Source organism: Nesoenas mayeri (assembly GCF_963082525.1).
Source record: "Nesoenas mayeri genome assembly, chromosome: 1".
NCBI classification, from domain to species: domain Eukaryota; kingdom Metazoa; phylum Chordata; class Aves; order Columbiformes; family Columbidae; genus Nesoenas; species Nesoenas mayeri.
Window position 1 is genome coordinate 134,770,776 of NC_137541.1, and position 22,402 is coordinate 134,793,177.

Consider the following 22,402-nt stretch of genomic DNA (forward strand, 5'->3'; position numbering starts at 1 on the left):
TAGTTCAAAAATCCTTAGATAATAACAAGGTTACTCAGATGACTGGAACCAAATTGGTTAGTATAATCGAAGAAAAGGAACTTTTCTTGAGCATACATGACATTAAATCATTATATGTTTCCAAGCTTTCTCTAAGCTTCCCCTCCCCACATACCAGGCACACAGGAAATCAAACACTAAAACCGGCATTTTCTTCTGCAAAGTAAATTTTGCCTTACAGACACAGATAATGAAATCTAGTGCAAATATTAAAAGGAATCAAATGATAAAGTCAAACTGATTCTGATCTATTAAAAAGTCAACAAAAACACTCTACCACAAAAAATTTATCTTTAAGACTATGTCAAAGATTCCTTCAAAGTGTATGGGGAAGTTACTTCCAGTCAAAAACTGAAGGAATTAGATCTCTTAGTATACATCTACAGAAAACTGTGACTCCATCTCCAGCACCACATTTGGCCCTAGTGCCCCAATCTTAGAGACTATATTTGGGTTATGCCATTGTGTTAAACTGAATGAAACTGCACTATATTTGCTAAATAGGAATAGCAAACACAAAATATGTGTTGGAAAATGGAGAAGTAGATGTGCAGTTAGTCTTTTTAGTGATAGTTCCTGGAAATCATCATTTTCTGTTACCCTGCACCAAAAGGAGAATGTTGGGCTACGGGTATCACTTTGCCAACATATCACCAGAGCACATCCCTTCCTACCACCTTGGACAGAAACAAAGGTACTTTCTAGGAGCCAGTGAAGTCTGAATGCCTTCAATGGACTGTTCAAGGACCTTATAAGGCTGTTCTGGGTCAAGAGTTACAGATGCCCTTACTATGTCAGTTGTCTATGGGGATTGCATAATGCTTGTTAGAAATAAACACGCTGATTACTTCTGCTGGATTTTGCTTGTATTTTTTTTTCCAGGAAAGGGGATTTAGAAGACAAGCACAGATTATATTCAAAAAGGCCCAATACCTTATGGTCATGCCTGTATAAACATCTGTAAATTCTGCTTGATTTTCCCATGGGATTCACTAGCCAAAGACACTTTCCCTCTTTTTGGATCAACATCATGCCCTTGTGAAAAGAATACATACAAAAAGGGGTCTTTTTCTTCCCTCTGATGGTCTTAGATATGGGAATATGCAGTATGTGATTTCTTTTTATCTTCTAAATATTATTAAGAAGAAATAACAGCACTCTTAAAAATGAAACTTTTAAATGTAACAACCAAGGCTGAATCACAAGCCTCCATATTTTGAAAGTAGTTTCAGCTTCATAATTCTGGATTGTTGTGGGTTCTGATACACCAATAAACGATATTGGCACAGACTTCTACTGATATTCAAATGAAGATGGTTCCATGGGTCTCCAAAGGGAACATAATCCAAATATGGAGCTTGTGTATCAAATTATGTCTATTCAAAATGATCAAGAAACAGAGAGATAAAATAAATCTCTAAGACAGCAGTTCAGACTGGTTTACAGGATGATAAATTATGCTGCTATCCACAAAAAGCTATGATCCTTGGTATAAAATACCTACAGCTACCCATGGCCACATTTTAGGTTAAGTTATCTTATGGTATAAAACCAACAAATTACCTACATTGCCTTGGGAATGGCTTATTTGTATAAACTGCATTTCATCATTTTAATGGGACACATGCCAAAAGGTAAGGGAAAAAACATGGGCTAATAACAGTAAGAAATGTGTATCAAGATGTAAATGTGGAATTCTGTTTTCTGGTGTGTACACTTGGAAACATATGCATATGGGATGCCCACAGTGTAATGTCTGGTAATGTCATTTTCACATTGCTGGGAGACTCCTGGTGGAATATCAGTTGATCTATCTATATCTTCAAGTACTGGAATAATTAAACCATGAATCAAGCAAAACTGACTCAAGAAGCTATATTCTGATGACAATGAAGAGTTCTCTAAAATTAAATTTGCTGCATATATTCTCTAACTTCTCTTTTAACAGCTTCCAATGAACTTACCATTAGTTGTTAGTCATTTAAATTCCAGAGATAGGATTATATATAGTTGTGCGAATGTGTTTTTTAATATATGGTTTGGTCTGTTAATAATCTGAACAAGGAAACAACTATTTTCTTAGAGTAATTATTGTTTTCTCTGTCCTTTTTTGATTTAAGTCTTTCAAGGTAAAGCTTTTGAAAATGCCTGACTACTGGTGAAAATATGCAAAAAATCCTATTACTTGTATTTGCTCTACTTAATGCCAGGAAATTAAATGCTCATCTATTAAAGCTACCACAGACACCTGTTGCAAATTAATATTATATAGCACTGTTAGAGTTGCTATTTTTTTTCCTCCATGGCCACTGTGAATAGGTTTTTTACTGTGCGTCAGCTTGCTCAGTGAGCCTGAATTGAATTCAGGCATAATTAGAAATCACATCAAAACATGTTAATTTTCAATTGATTTTATGATTTAATTCTATTAAACTGTAGGCTTGCAAAGAAGCTATAAATCCTGTACGTCTCAGTGTGCTTGACTACTAAACGGTTTCAGGAAATGGAAGCTGCAGCACATGCTGTAGATAATTAAAAGACATGTTTTTACTGAAATCAAATTGCTTGTCAGTATGTCAGAAAAAAGTATATACTTGACACTCAAATGCCAAACAAAGTTGTTTTTTTAACTAGGTGATAAGTTATGCAGACTAAAAGACTGGTGCCATGAAAAGCATGAGTCACTCCCTAATAATGGGGGAACAAGAAAAAGAAGAAAACTTGTGATACTCCGTGGATAGTGAAGCCATGAAATCCTTCCCCAACTCATTCCTTTAGCTTTTCAGAAAGCAGCTCTGTTTCTCCTTTTAGAGCAATGATTACTATTTTGAGGGGTAATTATTAAGGACAGATTTATTCGGGAACAGATGGGGATGAGAGAGGATGGATGTGATGGCAATGTGATAAAGAAATATCACCCTGCTATTGTTTCTCTCCATCCCAGACCAGCACATGATGGAATCTGACACAGGACACACAGACTCTCCAAACACACTTCTCTATCTTCCATAAACAGAAACAGAGGATCTCATTCTAAATTAATTGTGAGAGGAACTATTACTTTGGACTCAGAAAAAATTAACATTCCAAAACATTTTTAATTCCCGTATTCCAACTGGTTTAACACAGGATTACACTCTTGAATTAAGTATTCAAGCAATGTGTTGTCAAAGCCAACAAACAAACAAACAAACATGCTGTGAAGTGAAATTTGTGGCAGTTATACTCAGTTAGAGTTGGATGTATTGTGAATAGAATTCAATAGTTATCAAATCCTCTGCACACATGCAATGGAAGATCACAGCTATCAATTATGTCACCACCCTATAAAAGAGGGATTTCACTTCAACCTTCTCTCTTGGCTTATGCAGTGGATTAATACAACTAATTCAGAAACCTAGGTATATAAATGGAAGACCTATACTTTTCACAGAATAACTTCAAAATATTCTATGATGCAGATGCATTAATTTACATGAATTCTCTGTCTAAAGTTTGGACCAGATTAATCAATACACTACAGATATTTTGTGCAATTCTTTTGATTAAAACTAATTATAATCACGGTGTCTGTCATAAGCACTTGTTATTATAGTATATCCCTATTATAATAATGGAGAAATAAGAACACAGAGAGAAAAGATACTGAAGAAAGGATGGTATTCAGAGCACTTTTCATAAAAGCTTGGGTGCCTAACTTAGTTTGCTTTCAATAGAAGCTGGGCATCAAGGAGCACACCAGGTCTAAGTGACCTGCAAATCAAAAGGTCTACAACGTACAAAGGATTGAAGAGCTAACCTGTCTCTCCAAATCCTCAACGATACAGCAAACATTAATCTATTTTTCATCTTTACTGGTTAAGCTCGATTCATGGTTCCTTCAGTCAGAATGCTAAAGCCAAATGGCCAGATTGACCTATTGGTCAACATTCAGTTCCTTCTTTCCATTTTAGCCCAAGTACATAAGCCTTAAGAATTACTATTACCTTGTGTTCGGACAGGATCTGACATAGGGCTGGGATCACTCAGACCTTGTGGATTGATAGCTCTCACCATAAACAGGTAGATTGTATTGGGGCGCAGTCCTCTCACAGTGTAGAGAGTGGTCTTCACATGGTTAGCTACTGTTTGCCAACTATTGCTCACGGATTGACTGCAATGAGAAGAGGGCTGAAGATTATAGACTAATAGAAGGAAAAAATAAGATAGGGAAAGGACCTACTTTAGTAACCACATGTCAAGTGTAAGTACAGGAAAAAGTAGTAAAAGCAGGGTAAAAATAAACAGATTTGTTTCAGTTAACTCACCAAGACATGATTAAAAAAATAACTCAACTCTCAAAAGTATTTCTACTTTCAATAGAAGCAAAAGCCTTTGCTATGTCTCTAAAATAAATATATGCAAAAGGAAAGCGTGGAAAGCTGTAAAGTAAATTTGAATGATAAATAGGCCACTCTTGAACATAAACCTTAGAAAAGAAAATCCTGTTAAAAGAATAATTTTCTATACTGCTAAGTAAATTATGGCAATAAATTGTCATTGGAAGAAAAGTATTCTCCTTGAGCTAAACTAATGCTCAAAATTTTTTAAAAAAGGTCTGAAAACATGCTTGTAAAAGAAAGTATATGAAGATTTTTCCTGTCACTATATTTTCTATTGGACATTATAATAATTAGATTACATTCCACTGTATGAAGAGATTTCAACTGTGATTGTTAAAACAGCTTTCAATGAAAAGCCCTGGCTTTTGTTAAAGTTATTGATGGGATGCCATTAAAGCTTATCTAGGGTGAAATATCACAAAAGTTTAAAAAGAAAACTTGATTTTATTTTGCTTTGTTGTATAGCAGAAAAAAAAATCTTTAAATATATTAAAAGGAAAAACAAAATGGAAAGCTAATAGTTTCATGTTGTTTCAATTGTTTCATCATATACTGCATAAGGGATAGTGCAAGTTCCAGAACAAAACCAACAGTCTGCACATAGATTAACGTTCTTTGCAGATTAACATAGCAGGATGAAGCATTATCGCTATTGCTTCTTAAATTTGCATGCATATGATTTCGACAAATTCTTGCATGAATTTTAATTAAAGGATGAACTAAATTATTTGTCATTTGTTGAACATCTTAAGTAAGGAAAACATTTAAGAATGTGCACATTTTTATTCCGAACCATATATTACTGACAAGTGAGAGGTATGGCCCATGCTTAGACATACGTGGCCCAGGAGTTCTTTCCTACCACATATTAGATGATGCTGTGTGCAAGGGAGCATCTGGATTATCTTCAGCCTCAGACTGCTGAATGAAATTCTGAATTGTTAACACCAGCCTTTTCAGTTAAAAGTTTTACTCTCTCAAAGCCAGTAAAATGGATGTTTTAAATGTTCTAACTCTTTAATTAGTGCTGATTTAACAAGAACAGCAAATAAAACATGCAGAGAGGCTTCAGGACTGTCCATTTATTTTCAGATAATTTGTACTACGGTGGTCAAGACAAAACTGGCCCAAATGGCTTGACCTGCAGCATTCCCACAGGAGACTCTCACTGATCATCAAGGCTAAGGGGACAGTAACAAATAATGAGTACATTGTCCTGTTATGTTCCTGTTGACCTGAAGAAATAGTTAGACGCTTGTCTAATTAATCACTTAGAAAAAAAACGATCAATTAAAAACATCAATTAAAAAACTACAAATCAATGCCTGCCATAGGAGTTGAGTCTTTTAATGAACCTCTAACGATACATGTAGAGTCCAAAAGAACACCACAATACCAGTAGAACAGTTGGTAGCAGGCTTTAAGCAAAATAAGAAAGGAAGGAGATTGAAAGTAGAATAATTCACATACCTAAAAGCCTCAATGATATATGCACTAGCTGGTAGGCTTCCAGGGGTCCCTGGTTGCCATGACAAGGTGACACTGTTCTTAGTAACATCAGTGACCTGAGGTTTGGATGGTGGCCCAGGGAGGTCATTTATATCATAATTTTTACTGACTGTTGCTCCACCGGATTCTGCAAGGGCAAATACAACACAATCACTTTTTATCCTTGATTTTATAAATCTGATCAAAGTAGAAGATTAAAAGGAAAAACATGTCAAACATCTGCAAAATCAGCATAACCAAGGTTACTAATCTGTAAATAACTAAGTAAATATTATATTTTTGGATGAAGAGCTATCATTCTTCAGGTACCTACTGAAACAAAAAAACCTGCAAAACTCAAAAACTCTTTTTTTTCTTTAAAAAAAGAAAATGAAGAATAACAAAAAAGCCCAGATTTGCTGAAATTTACATAAATATCAAAAGCTCATCTGCTAGAAGGCTCAGGAAGGTCCTATATCCAGATCAACTCCAGTACTCACAGAGAGCACATTGGACTTTGATACGACTCTGTGTAGGCATAATAGTTCTCTTGCCCAAGCCGATTACTGAACGAATCTACAGTTTATTAATACTCCTGTTTAGAAGATTTATAGCATACTGGTGTCACTGGAGACAAATACAAATTGTTGGAATGTCAACAGGCATTTAAAGATAATAACAATGAAATGCAAGGCATGTAAAGTAACCCACCCTTCCCTCCTAAACCTTCTCCATCTCAATTCCAGAATTGCTAGAATTGATTATTTGACTCAGACTGCTCTGATATAGTCTACACTTTCATTTTGTGCCAACTGAAAAACATCCCTGGCCATCACTTACCTGTCACCTCCAGCACAGCACTCCAAGATGTCTCCCCGCTGGAACTTGTAGCAACACAAGTGTAGGTCCCAGTATCGGACAGCTAGGCATGAAAAACAGTTAAGAGCAGTTTTAACAACCTTTTAGAATCAGCTGACAGAGTTGACTCTAATTTTCCATTTTTTTTAATGTTTCTTGATAATCAGGACTTAGCCTACATTTTACACCAGACTAGAGAGCATTGGATATTTTCAATCAATCATTTAATGGTAGCTTACTTTTAGAGAACTCTAAAAAGATTACTCGCTTCTAATACTTTCTTAATTCTAATTTTCATATTCTTAATGGTACCAGTACAGCACGTAAGTGCTACAGAATAGATGTTTTGGACAGTGTCAGTCTTTGTATTGGTTACAACAAATGCAGGTGAAATCAGGTAACGATATGATGACAATTAACTTCTTAGAGGACAAAATCTCACCTTTCATTATCCCATGATGACCCAGAGATACAGTTTCCAGTGCCAGGAAGGCTGTTACATCATCTTAGGCTGTTATGACAGATGAAGTCATTCCTATACAGGCCACCACACATACCAATATTGTTGCTGAGACTTAACAGCTGTTCTTTCTACACAAGCAGTCCTCCAATAAATTTTCAAATGGCAAAGTTAAAACAGATCCTTCACCATTCTTTTCTTCTGTTTCACATGGGATTTAATTTCAGGTTTATAAGGGAATTTGGTAGCAACAAAATAGCGCATTTGTATAAAACCATTGCAATTCCCTTGCCAGTTCATATATTTCAAATTCATTTAGGGAAACCATTTTGATATTGCCAACATTAATCTAATTGATGTGCAAATTGTTCTACTTGAAAATTTGCCAAGTGTTTTGCTGTTTGTTACTTAAAGATTTCTGAGACAGGACTAGTGAAAAATACAGAGATGGACAGAAAACAGTAACTTTACAAAGCATAAAATATATAGAACAGTCCTCCTACCACTACATATAAAGCATGGCAATCTGGAGATGGAAGCAGAAGAGGGAGAGTGCTGACTCTAGTGATAAAGGAGAAGAATTATATTCTCCATCAGATGACGGAAATAGGACTGCATCCAAGAAGCTTTATTGGATTTTAAGGAATTGTAATGAGTGTTCTGCTAAATGCAGATTGGCACTATAGCAAATGTGCTTATACCTCACTCTTCAAGAAGAATGTCAAGGCAAATAAGTGAGATTCTGTTTAGATTGCTTGTTGATATATAATTTAATTGATCTCAACTTTGTCATGTTTGAATTTTGTTGGTATTTTCTTCACATACACTGGGATACAGTGTACCATTCTTAGGGGCAGGAAGCAACCAATTAATGCCAGTTCAATTGTCTAAAAGAGCATAACTTGCATTTTAGGAGATGCTATTTCCATGAAATACAAGCGATAATTAAACCCCTCTGACAATGGCTCGGAGACTCAAAACATGGAGGTACTGCTAATCAAATGAGGAAGACTCTTCAAAGGAGACAGATTTTCCAGAGGAGTCTTATAGCATTCTGTAGTAGCATGGGGTTTTTTTGCTTCTTCCAAGCTTTTATTAAATACGTAATTCTTCATTACGTGATAATGGAGAAAATTTCTTAAGGCTATGGTTCTCAACTTCATTTGTGTACTACCGTGACAGGCAGTGTATAGCATACTCAATGAAGTATGTGGTATACAGTACAGAGAAACTTGCAGAAGGCAAACTCGACATCGAAAGCAAGCTGGAGATACGCTGCCTCTTGCAAGTTACGGTGAATTATCTTACTTCCAGACTGTGGATGGATTAGATACAGACACAGTGTATCAATAATTCAATTATTTATACTCTTTTTTAACACAATGGAAAAAGCAACTGGCAAGGTGAATGGAAAATCCTTGCTATTCAGTAAAATAAACAGTTTTCTTCCTCAGTCAATGCAGGTGTCTAAATCTGGGCTGGTATGCTTCTAGAGAGCAGAAGGGAGTTTTCTGTCGGTGTTGACCTGTTTGAAAGCGAACTGAGTCATATGTGTGAGTTTTTAGTTGTCTTTCTCATAACAGCTGGGAAGACTGGCTTATCAGAAAAATCTCTAGGTTCATGTTTATGACTGTGGCCCATGGTCCACTGTGACTGCTGCAGACTTCTGAATAATTGAATTTACACAGAGAGAGAGAGTTACATAGCAGAAGAGGATGGTCTCAAAGGTTTAAATAGTAGTGGCTCATCTTTACTCCTATCTTGAAGTCTTTTATGATTGCAATAGTGATTATTGTTTGTGAGGGAAAGAGAAGGCTGAGGACATGTGAGTGATAAGTATTACTTTGTTTGGAACTCGGGTTTTTAAGTGTACTTAGACATATTTCGTGGTCATTTTTTGCTTAGGAAGTGTTGCTAGTCCTTGCTCAGGTAGACCTGAGAGAAAAGTTAAACATTCCAGATTTAAATCCATATGTAATTCATAAAATTGCAAGGTACGGGAGGAATCTGGGTTTTATGGTTGTGTGTGTGTTTTTTGTTCTTAAGTCTGAGCCAAACAGCGCACATTACTGCAATCGAGGGGTTTATAAAAAATGTCTTTCTGAGCCTTTAAGGAAAATTGGTTACTAGTGAATAAGCCACTTAAGGATCAATAAAAGCTTCATGTCTTTCAAAACCACACTCACTACTAATGCTGTTTCCTTCTCCCCTTGCAAGCATTTTTTTCTTTCTTTCGTTTACAGACTTTGTGCCTCTAACAGTGAGATTAATGCACTGGCACGATTCAGAACCTATTTCATTGTTTGCATAGCTGCATGCAGACAGGTATCCCAGGAGCTTCTGCCTCATGGACACTCCACAGAAGCCCATCATTGATGACTGGAAGTTTCTTTGAAATCACTAAGCTTCCACCTTTAATTGCTGCTTTCTAACACTACTGGGGAATCTTGACTATTCAAGCGCACTCTTTAATCCAGCTCTACAGGAAAAATGCATTAACCTTCATGGCCTAAACCTGCCTTCAGCCCAGGGAGGAAGGATAAATTGTTTACTCAAGGAAAGCTAGCATAAATTTTTTAATAAATTCCATTTTGTTCCAAGGAAGTTAACAATTCATCTACAATCACTTTATGTCTTGTCCTCAGTAGCTAGGTTTATTGACATTTTTTTGAATGGTGAAGCCAAATGCATAAATTACTGCTGATGAAATCAAATGGTTTCTGAAATAATCTAAGTTATTGACAAATAATTACATTTACGTTACTATTCTTCCATACACATGCTTGTCTGCATTCATACAAACAAATATGCATTTTTATCTTTGAACACGGAAAAATTAAAAGCCCAAACAAAGATTAGTGATGCAATGTTTATCAACAAAATCTGACATTATACTATTAGGAATTTCATAAGATTTCTTTCCACTTTTAAGATATAATATTATCTCATGTCAAAAATGTAAATTTTATGATAGGCATTTCATTTTGAATAGAAATTCCTCTGCATATGACTGTATGTATGTTACAGTATTAGTTGTCTTCTCCTATTCACAGCCTCGTGGAACACCTCCAGCAAGTGTAACATTGGAATACATCATCCATCTCAAGACTGGCAAGACTCATTGATAGAGATGGTGCACAGCCAAAACCTGATCAACTCCAGAATCACTTGATAGCACAATAGCTCCTTGGAAAACTATGACTGGGTGTTGAAAATGAACTGCTCTGTGTTTTAATAGAGACAACAAGCCAATGGCTTTATGATAAAACTGACTGAAAATATAAGAACGGCCTGTCCTTGTACGTGTCTATCCGTCCCCAGCTTCTGTGTTTTATTGCAACATGTAAGATTTTAAATATCAATTCTATTTTTAGGGAATTCTAATAGAAATATCTGATACGAGTTTGGTTCTTCTTCCACCCCCACCTCCTTCTTCCTTACACAATGTCAAAGAATGAAATAGAATGGGGACTTGGTGAGAATTTCATAGGAAAGGAAACAACTAAGTTAGTTTTGAAGACAGCAGACAGCAAGACAATGGAGTCACTTGAGGCACATAGCAGCAACTCAAAAGTAGCCATGTTCCACTGGTAGCACTTGTTTTGCTATCGCTACTCACCCGCAGAGTTTTAATCTGAAGTGTCCCCTGATCCTGTATGGATGTTCGAGGGTCTCTGGCCGGGAAGGCGAATCCTTCTTTTAACCAGCTGATGACAGGAAGGGGGTCGCCGGTTGTCTTGCACTTCAGCAAAGCTGTTCCATCCACTGCCAGTGTCTGATTGATGGGCCCCTGGAGGATGATGGGTGGAGGCCTATCTGTCAAGACTAAACAGTGACACACTCATTGGCATCCACAGCTTCAACGATCCCCTGCTGCAGTTAGCCCTTTGCTTGACACAGCACCAATTTTAACAAGACTGACTTAAGTTAACCTCTAAAGGGCTAAAAACCATCATTTTTGGACGATCCGCAGATACGTGTCAATAATTAACTGGTATATTTTTTATAAGAATTTTATTTCACCACCACAAGATAACACCTAGATATACACACTTCTGTTAACAAATATCATCACACTCGTTTGATTAAGACAGGACGAAAATTAAGACCTTGATTCAGAAAAGAACTGAGGCAAATCTCTGCTATTTCTTCCAATTTAGGAAAGCACTTAAAGCATCTATTTAATGTCACATCAAAATGTGCTTAATTGGTTACCTGATTTAGGGCCTAAACCAGAAAATCTGTTACTGTGCAAGGTGAAACACTGTAGCCATTCTAGCCTGGGTACCAGCCCTATACCCCATCGATGCTCATCTTGCAAGTTTTTGTGTGCAAAAGTATCTAACAATAATACAACACATTTTTATAATCTGAGTGATCTAAATTACTGTACCTCTTTTCCTAGCACAGGAAAGTTCAAACTCGATCAAGCCATGTAACAGCTTACTTATCAAATCATTTCATCACCTCTTAAATCCATGAACTCTTTTTTTTACTCTAATAATTTACATTTGCATGCTTGAAATGCTGCTTAAAGGACTCTGTAACCAGTAAGCAAGTGCATGGCTGCGCATAAACCTCATTCCATGACCAGTGGGATATCTTGAAGATGAGGTAAAATGCTCATGTTCGCTTTTCTTGGAAGACCAATTTGTCATAAATAACTCTGCTGTTGAACCTATTCTCTGAGTCATCTGTTAAGCAGCAAAACATAACCCTTTGTTTCTAAAGAATGTGTTTATACAACATGAATGTGAAATACTTGAATATAAATGAGGCTATGACTCCTGCATAAGGTCAGCATAACAGAACTGAGAGTTCATTTTTATATATTCACCTGCCATACTGCTACCCTATCAAATCTTTGAACAACTAAAAAATTAAATGAGTGGCATTAAATATTGTAAAAGACAGGATTAGATCCTAAACCAGGGTAAGTTAGCCTTCCTCCACTGATGCCAACTGAGTTTGAATCATTTATTCTAGCTGAGAATCTGTTTCATCATAGTCCATACACAATGCCTAACTTTAACAACAAAGTGAAAATAAATGACGATGAAGCAATATGGTTTCTGTTGTATTTGAGCTGTTCGAGGTGCAAATCTCTGGAACCTTTAACAGATCCAAAGCGCTTTCATTACGCTATTTAATAAATTAAAAAGAATATTAGGGAGATATTAGTGGTAGATTTTATACCTAAAATCTTTGTTTATGAAATTGTAATGTTGCAAAAATTTTAGTTACCTTCTTAACAAGATACCTGAATGGTACAATCATTAGTATTAGCAGCACCTTGGAGTGTGAGTTAATCACATTTATTGAAATTGAAACTGAAAGGAGAAAGCCAATATAGATTATCTTTAAGACCAAAATGTGAAAGCTTTTTTGGAAATTCTGCCATATAACCTGCTGAATGCAGAGGCAGGACAGGGAACACTATATTAAAATAAAAGAGAAAATGTAAAGGATTTTCACTTTGATGTGAAATTTTTGATCTCATTAAGGTTCCTTATGACTACACAGTTCAGCCATTTGGTGAAATAAGAATTGATCTCAGCTCATACGTACTATCAGCATATCTTCAGCATGAATATATTAAAATAAAAACTTAGCTGTGTAAATTTTCATTTAGATTTAATGTAAAACAGCAAATCCCAGTTTTCTAGGTAGCTAAGAATTAATGAAAAATAATTACTTAAGTTGCTAACTATTCTGTTGCAGTTATTTGCTTCATCTAACTGCTTTTCACATGTGTAGCAATGTAGGTATTTTCAAAACCTAGTGCATTACAGATATTGTTCTTTGGCTTGTAATTAGGTTTTTTTTTACAGCCCAAATGAGGAGCTCATAATCCTTTAAAGAGCTCTGATCAATAGTGTAATTGAAAGTCTCCTGCCCAGAAGGAATCTTCATTTTCAAGGGTGTTATGGGTGAAAGACCACTACAGGTTTCCATGACACTGAGGCTAAAGGTTAAATGAACACTTAGGGTTTCCACTGATCTGTGAAGGACTGTATTGTCTTCACAACTATGACTTGTAAATCTTCTCTAAAACATGTATATGTGTTTGTATTCCTACTACATAGGTCTCCAGTATAAGGACGCAAAACTTGGTCAAAGGTTTAAACATTTACATTGTAAGTATTCTAAAGAACAGAGATAACAACATAGTAACCACAAAAAGGTTGGGGGCTTGTTTGTTGCTTTTATAACATTTAATTTTTTTATTTAAATTTTGTGCTGTTTTCTCCTAGAAGGAAATGCTCATGTCAATTCTACAGAAATATTTTTCGTGTCTAAAATAATAATAAACTGGTTTTGAGACTATTTGTCAGTACCATATATTCACATATTCTGGTAGCTGAAAAATTATCAGATTCCTTTTATGATAAAAAGCAGCTTAAATTTTGAGCAGAGTATCAGAAAAGAACAAATTATTTTTGTTAATGAACAGTTTATATACTACAAATGCAATTTGTATCAACTGAAACCATGTTTAAATTTGTGTGGAATTTGGTCGAATTACAACAGGAAATTAAAATAAGAGAATGACAAAATGAAGTCCTCAGCACTTCCAAAATCAACATGTCAAAAGTTTTCCTGGTGAATTAATAGGGAAAATCAGACACAAGTCATGAAATTCTCATTACGAACAGTAGTATAAGGCAGGGTGCTCTCCTGAGAGGTGGAAAAGCAGAAACCAATCCTTCCTCTGTCTTTTTTTGTGGAAGAGCTTCCCAGGAGATTGAGAAGTTGATCTGAATCTGTCCTATTTGAAACTGTTACACTTGCTATAAAACATGGAATATACATTTGATCAGGGCCAGGAATCATGGTGGCCAGATTTGCAGAAAAGTAAACTGTGAGTGATATTAAATTCTTCCAGGAGGATTTGAGAGAGACATATCCCTGAGTATTCAATAGACCTATAGTCAAAAAATTGCAGAGGAGTTTGGGAAAAATGCCTTACATGTCTATGCCAAATCAGTGGAGAGGGAGCTGTTGAGGTACGCTGCCAACTTCTTCTCTTTTTTTTTTATTTATTTTATTTTAACATCTGTTCTTAATTCTTCTTATAGGTCCAGCCTTTCACTTTCATTCAAGAGACCAGAAATCTGATCTTTTTAATATCCTAAAACATTTCATTCTTACATTGAAATCCACTGGGGGAGGTTAAACTTGCTCCTCCATTCCATTACTCATCCTATACCGCAATGGCTGGGAAAACTAGCATTGGTAGACTGATCCTACAGAAGAGCACACAGTGGTCAACACTTTTATTAATAATATAAATAATGACTCTATCAGGAGAAACTGATATCTTCTCCAAAATACTCTCTGCATAATCAATACATTTATGGAAGAAATTACTAGCTATAAACTATAATTTTTATCTTAAGCGCAGACATAGTTGGAAGCATTTGGTTTAGTTGCATGATCTGTCATTTTAAGACTGTGAGATGCATATTCACTTCTTGAGTTTGAAAGGATTGCTAGGACTGTGTCAATTTTTAGAATTATTTTGCTCTTCCAGATGTGCATTGGACAGTAGATGATATGATAGCCTTTCAAGAAAATACAAGATTTGAATTTCAAATCCACTGAAGGTTCTTCGCACAGTCCATAATCAGCAAAATTATCACTCAGCTCAGCACATTTCATCACAGATAGTAATCTTTTCTCATGTGAACACTTGAGTTAAAAATATTTCCAGTAAAGACTTGTAAGTGCAAAAATGTAACAACCGAAACACTGCTATATATGGTATAATTAAGCACTTGTTTTTCTGCACATGACATATGTTTTCATTCTGTATTGGAACTTCAATTGGATCTAAATTACTCTAGATCAAACAAAAATGTGCTCAAAATGAAAAAGATGGCTCACCACTATTATTAAATCATTAACCAAACAGAAAAATTCTGGGCTATGAAGTAAAACTGAAATCACCAGCCAAAAACTAGAACACTAATGCTTAAGTATGTAGCTAGCATGTACAGTGTTTATATTTTATTACATTTTTAAACCATTACATTAGATTTCCCCACTGACAAAAATCAATAGCTTCCATAACTTCTGTCAGCATCAACCAGAACAGACATGTATGGTCAACTTCCTAACTGCAAGTAATTAAAAAATACCTGTGATCTAGCGGTACATTTATTCATACAATCTCAGTTCTGCAATATTGTTGTGGCACTTTTCTCCTGACCTCACCTTTCCTTTCATTCCAGGATGATTCAGTATTTCTATAAAGCTACCTTGTGTTATTTCACAATGATCATACTGATAGTGGGTTCTGGGAAGTGTTTGAAGAACGCAGACCTTGCATTCCTTGAGCAGCAAAGCCACCAGCTAATGCTTTCTCTAGCAACGTGGAATGCACACTGCCCTCAATCAGAATTAATTGTAGTTGAGTTTGCATTTTAGCAGGGACACCGAGAGCTTTCTGTTGACTTGTTAAACCAACTAATGAAAATTCCAAAGAGGTCATCAGGATTTATTATTTTTTTTCCTCCCACACAAGAAATAGATAAAGATGGACCACAGGCCTTGTCTGTCAAAAGGAAGAATTTCTCATCACTAATATCCTTGAACCTCATTTGATCCTCTCAGCCCCTGTTGCAGTAAATCTGTATAGCATCAGCAGGTGCAACCATTAACAGCTCAATGTCCTCTTAGCCAATATTTGTGTGTTCTATTTATTCCAATCACAGTCATGGCACTGAATCAGGCAGCGCTATGGACAGATATTAAAAAATACTGCCTTTCCATTAATTTTAAATGACTTTTTAATCTACATTTAAATTTGAATTGAATGAAAATGCATCATTTTGTCATAGACCATGAGAGAGAGGACCTAAAGAGACTGCAGAGCGAAGGTTTCCAAAAACTACTTTATAGAAAAGCAATATGCTTGTAAAGATGCAAGGATAAGGCAGAAATTATCTTCCCTTGTCATAAAAATATAGACAGCTTTTGGAAAACAAAGAAAAGGCATCAAATTAATGCTCAAACCTCTATAACATGAGCCTGAATCTCTCTACCTGTCACTTGTGATGAATATGCTCTTGTGAAGAGCCAGATTATTCAGAAATAGACGTCTTTTCAAACTTTCATGGTGCAGGCAGGTCTCTAAGGGAACACTAAAAGTAGACCTCTGCATATAACAACAGTTTTAATGGCAAAAATTCATCAAAGTCTGTCAGGAGATATTTAATGAGTCAGTTAAGATAAGGAATAATGATGCCGAGGAATGCCACAGTCTCCTAGTACAAGAGGAATTCTGTTGTTTTCTTCACTAACATTGAAGGATGAAAACTGCCTTCTACCCACAAGGGGATGAAGAGGGATTCCTGTCATATAAAAAGGATCCATGTTTGTAGATGGAATAAGGTAAACTTCAAGGCAGGATAACTTTCAAACCCAAAATTTTGAAATGGAAGGCATCAGTACAGATCATATACTGCTTTTCCTTTCCTGAAAACTCTGCCTAAGTATTTACATGTCTCTTTTTACATCTAAACATACCGAGAAATTCTTAGAACACAGCTCTAATGTAAGGAACTAAAAAAGCCACATATTGCAGCTGTTCTAAACCAACAGTACTCCAGTAAGTTCAAGGCAACTGTGTTGATTTAATTGAATTAAGGACACATCCCCAAACTAGCTGCCTAAGATTATACTGAAGAATGGGACAGAGATGGGAATTGATCCTGATTTTTCTACAGCCCAGTTCACTGCTTTAATCACAACCTATTCATTCCTCATATTTTTTGCAGTCTTATCTTAGCTCTAGTGAATGGAGAACCTTGTTTTCTCACCAATCCTATTCCAAGCTGGTTTGTACCCTCTTTGTATTATTAAGGAACCTCCAGAAAGAAAGCAAAAGGCAAGCTAGACTTTACTGCCTTTTTGACACCATAGAGAATTGCAGAGAGACCTTTTTTTCACTGTATTTTCTGTGGAAATTGTCTGTTTACTTGCATGAATTACATGATCTCACATACTTTTATTTACACTACTTGTAAAATACTTTTGACATGAAAAAACAATAGGAATTTCTATAGCTTACCATCAGTAACCTCCAGCTGAGCCTTTGCTAAAATGCTTCCAGCAACCGTCAGCGCTTGACAAATGTAATAGCCTGCATCAGACCGCTGAATGTTGGTGATAGTGAGGTCTCCAGTCGGTGACACTGAATACCTGCTGTTGGGTTGGAGAGGCTGGTTTGGGAAGAGTAGGTTCTGCAAAGACAATTCATCTCACATCAATTCAAAACATAAAAGCACTACTTATCCCTCAGCTAGAGACACAACGATTTTTCTTTAAAAGAACTATATATAAACTAGAAGAAAAAGGTAAGTGTGGTTATGACTTTATGAACACATAGAGCTAGCTTTCCCTGCCTTGGGCAACTTGCAGTTTGTATTAGAAACAGCCCTTTGACAGCACACAGTGGTATATTCTGGCTGGGGCTCTAGGCGAGGAGAAATTTTCCAACAATCACACTTGCGTGATTTGTATTTGTGACACATTCATCTTCCTTCTGAATTTAATTGTAATAATATACTTAGTTGGCTGTCAAACCAGGAGAACACAACACTACAGTAAACATTAGAAAACTAGCTGAAAGAATTGAATCCTGGAGACTTGAAGGAGCATAGCACTATTGTTTGGCTGTGAATATATTCTAGGTAAAAAAGAAAGGTAAAGTGTGGCACAGATGGAAAGCTGGGAGGAAGATACAAACAGGTCATAAAGTAGGAGAAGCTGGCAGAGCATGAAATCTTAAAGAAGAAGTAAAAGGAAATTAAAACTGAGATATACCAAAGGAGAAAAGCAGCATGGAGCCTTGAGGGTGAAGAGAAAGGGTATAAATCTGATGTGGAAATCATCAGAGACAAAAAATAATTTCATGTAGGATAAGACATCAGTTAGCACGAAACAGGGAGATTAGCTTTTGCCTTTGGGCTGAATTGGAGAAAAAAGAGATGTCAATATGAATAAGTGGAATGGATACAGCAGTCACTGCATATGATGAAGGGCTGAATGAATCAATAATACAGAAGCAAACGGAAAAGCTTTTAGTGGTGAGGGCTACGTTTTCAAGGAAAAAGTTACACCATTTGGCATAGCTCTTGATGTGAATAAAAAGGGAGGCAATGGCAATGTGAGCAGAAAGGTCAGCAGCATTGCCCAATGAGACAGACAGGGGAGTAGAATAAAAAATAATTAAACAACAGTAATTCCAGTCTGTCCTATATGTCAACACAACATGCCCCTCTGAAAAGTACAATTGTTTGTATCAGGAATATCCCAACACACTATTAACATGCTGTGATAAGCTTTCAGTAATTACTGCAGATCTGTATAGCTCTGCTGTGCCTTCTAATGATGACTCCCTACTAACTTTTAAGCTTGTCTATATGGACTAAAAAGAAAATTGTACAGTAGGGTATTAAACCAATTTTCTGTAGATCTGCTTCTTCTGCAGTAGACCTTAATGGTTTACAAAAAAAATATTTACAACTGACAAGCAACAAACTCGGATTTAAAAAAATTCTTTGAAGTGAAACTCACACCTTTATCTCTGTGGTTTTTGCAATAAAATGAGAGAGGTATGCTTTAAATAAGATGCAACACTTCAAGTATCCTTATAACTGTATTAACCTACTAGGCTACCTGTCACCCGAGGGTGAGTCTTTCCCCTTATCCTTTTCAATGTCAATGTTCAAGAAATTTTTCACAGCAAATTTTTTGTCAAAAATCAATATGCACCCAGTAAACATGTCAGATCCAATAAGAAAAAAAGTGTGAAAATTCTGTAACGATTTCAGGCTACAGGGCAAAGTGCATCTCAAAAAATTGCCCTGTTTTCTGAATTGCCTTACAACTTTCAGAATAGCACCTGCTTGACACAGATACCTACTGAATGAGGGTATGATGAAAAATCCACTAAATTTTATGAGAAAGCTGAGAAGTGTGATATGGATGAGCACGACTCCGATTTATCACTCAGTATGCAAAGACCAAAAAGGAACACAATGTAAAAGACAGTGAAAGGATCAAGCTCCTAATTTTTAAGAGGAAAAAGATCCAGAATATTCATCATTTCATTTGAAAGGGGAGGCTACCCTTCTTTATATCTTCAGCAAGGGCTTATCTGTTCTTGGAAGGTACCACATCCCAATGAATATTCCACACCCCAGGAGGAGCTTGTCAGTCTCCTGATCCTTCCCTTCAAAGACCAGGTAACTATGAATTATAACTTGTCCTAAATCTCTTACAATCCCTTTTGAAATGTTTTTACAAGGTCACTGGTTTTAATTAGCTGTCGGGTTGCTCATCTGGGCACAATGGTGGCAGGCTGAGTTGCAAACAGGGAGACCAGAGTCATCCCTGACATGATACCACTGAATTTCCCTCAAGGAAGAGTTTAATCTAGAGAGTCTAGAGGTTACACATGTCCTTCCTTGGTGCATTTCATCGGTGGGTGGCTGTTATGCTAGGCTCTGGGGAAAATGCTACCAGGTACAAAGGACCAGCTGTTTAGGGACAAGTTGGCACAAAAATTGACTCAGGAGAGAAGAGCTCTGCTCCCTTCCAGCTAGTTGTGCTCAGAAACACAGGATAGAGAAATGGATTTACAATGAGAAATGCCCTGCACTTACTGGAGTAGGCTAACATGACTACATCACATTACTCTGAACACTAATAATGGTGCTGCAACAGTTCCTCGAGTAGAAGCAGAAGCAAGCGTTGTAAAGCCCAGCAACATCTTATAGCCAGGTGAGCAAATGTGAAAAGTCATGTATGTTCAGTGGACAATGCCTAATTTGGCAAAAATACTGCCCTTCATATTTATATGAAGAAATATAGTTATGTGGAAACTCACCTATTCTGTGGTGTCTCATTGCAAAATCTGACAAGTTGTATATTGAGATGGTAACACTGATCTATGTTACTTCACTGATGATCAGTTAAGATCAACATAAGGGTGAATATTAACATAGTGAATCAGATTGAGCTACGTTTCAACCATTGATTATAAAACATGTAGGTATCAATTTTTATGTTGCATTTATTTGCCAAAAAGACCATTCTAACCCTTAGGGATCTGGTTTTCAATCTGGTAATTAATTTTCCAGGTTTGTAATTAAACAGCTTCAACATGGTACAATCAGTAGGTAATAACATTCAATTAAAGACACAAGATGCATTTTCACCTTAAAATGTTTTTACCCTTGAAGTGATACCAATGGAAGAGGATAAAATAGAGTATTAACACTTTTCAATTACGCTAAATGACTTCAATCCTGCAAATTATGTCCTACTTTAATTAGAAGCTCTTCTCTTTATTACAGCATGATGGATGTCCACTTTATTAGATTCAAGTGTGACACTATAAGCTCACTTTACAAAAACATTAACATGTTATTAAAATGCTCTACAAGGAAGAGTTTTGAAATGCTTGCTAGCACATCAGTACTTCCTACTTTAATTTCAACATGCTATTCTACTTTCCCCTTGGAACAATTTTCACCTTAGTGAGACTCACCATACTGTGCTTCTCCAGGATGCAATCCATGGAGGCTAGATCTAAAGTTCTCCAAATAATATGCTAAAAGAAACACACTGGAGGCTAAGCTTACACTCATACACACACTCATAAAGAGTGTACCTCTGTGAGCCACAAATGGAACAGAGCACAAAATGCTGTCAGCCTTGGCTCTGTCATTCTGGACCAGTTGTCTGACCTCCTGAGAAGGTGAAGCAGGAGCAGGTGGGGCAGAGAGGGAGATCTGCCATTCAGTTCATATTAAAGTGAGTAGGTACACACAATGCCTCCAGCTTAGACAAAAGACACACCTGTACTTCACGGCACAGTGGGGATACTTGAGTTAAATCACACATCACTGTATGGGAAAAAAACTAGCACAGGGCACTGAAAAGACTAGTTTAGCCAACAGAGAATGGTACACAGCATAGATATATCGACAGACATAGCCATAACAGGCTTCACCAGGGAGCTCCAGAAGGCACTGTCTTTGGGCATCCACTCGCCCCTTTTAAAATGTTTCTCAGGTGCAAAAGAGAATAAGACACATAGTTTACAGAGTTCAAATTTATCATGATAACATGAGTCGCATGTTGAAAGTGAGAAGGCCTGACTTCTGCTGTAGCATAGTGACAATACAGCAAAGCAGTAAAAAAAAATGTTATGGCATGACACTCGAATATTAAGCTATAGAAGTTGGTATTTACTGATGGCAACATTGACTGCTACATCAGAAATTTTACTTTCAAAACATGACAGTAAGGATGAGGAAAATATTTCCAAAACCAGATTCGGAAATTTCCTGAGAATAATATCCTGAAAAGAGCATTCGCATTCTCAAAACCTATATCTCTAAGCACTATGAGGATATGCCAATGCAAATCAGCTTGCTAGCTATATATCTGCTTGATCATGTCTAGACAGATTGTTAACTTCAATTATCGACTCTGATTAGTTAAAAATTGAGTCATACCTTTCTTATCTAAAATGTTGGTAGAGAATAGTGATAGTTTAAAAGACAAAGCCCTGTGAAAGATTAAAAGAATCCATGAAAGGTAACATAAATAATGCTCTAAAAATTTAACAGTATAACTGCTTAGAAAGGCTTGAAAGACTTACAGGGTATTCATAACTTACCTGGCTTCCTTCTTTTTGCCAGAAAACAGCTGGCTGGGGATTTCCTTTAGTTTCACAAGGAAAAGTCACTGTTCGACCCTGGGCTACAATCTGGTCTCGTGGTCTCACCACAAACTGTGGGGGAGCTACAACGTAAGAAAATATATGGTGTAAATTTAGGATATTTTGCAAAGGGGAGATCAGGAAAATTGAAGGAAAGAGACGACATCATGGAGGTTTGTTTTATGTCAGAGGACATAACACCAGAAACATTGATTAGTATAGACAGAACTAATATAGAAACAAAAACAACAACAGCAACAAAAAGAGTAGCAATAGCAGTACGTGATATCCCCAGGTTTTTTTTTTTTTTAAAAAGAAAGAAACAAAAAAGAAACATTACAACCATACATGCTAGAGTAAATTCTGATGACAATAAATGCTAAGGAGCAGCAGTCAGGTGTTTATGATGTTGGCTCTGGATGCATTCTGCCTATC

At 36.3% G+C, this 22,402-nt stretch overlaps 1 protein-coding gene across 1 annotated transcript in view; it reads right to left on the minus strand.

The window, feature by feature from the left end:
• ROBO2 (roundabout guidance receptor 2) overlaps positions 1 to 22,402 on the minus strand; it is a gene marked incomplete at its 3' end in the record, with an annotated part of 521,961 nt that overhangs the window by 148,450 nt on the left and 351,109 nt on the right. The window contains exons 8-13 of the mRNA XM_080358539.1: positions 21,926 to 22,050; positions 17,303 to 17,474; positions 10,847 to 11,052; positions 6,750 to 6,831; positions 5,892 to 6,057; positions 4,026 to 4,192 (exon numbers count right to left, since the gene is read on the minus strand). Of these exons, the coding sequence (XP_080214665.1) occupies positions 4,026 to 4,192; positions 5,892 to 6,057; positions 6,750 to 6,831; positions 10,847 to 11,052; positions 17,303 to 17,474; positions 21,926 to 22,050 (918 nt within the window). The remainder of the gene's footprint in view (positions 1 to 4,025; positions 4,193 to 5,891; positions 6,058 to 6,749; positions 6,832 to 10,846; positions 11,053 to 17,302; positions 17,475 to 21,925; positions 22,051 to 22,402) is intronic.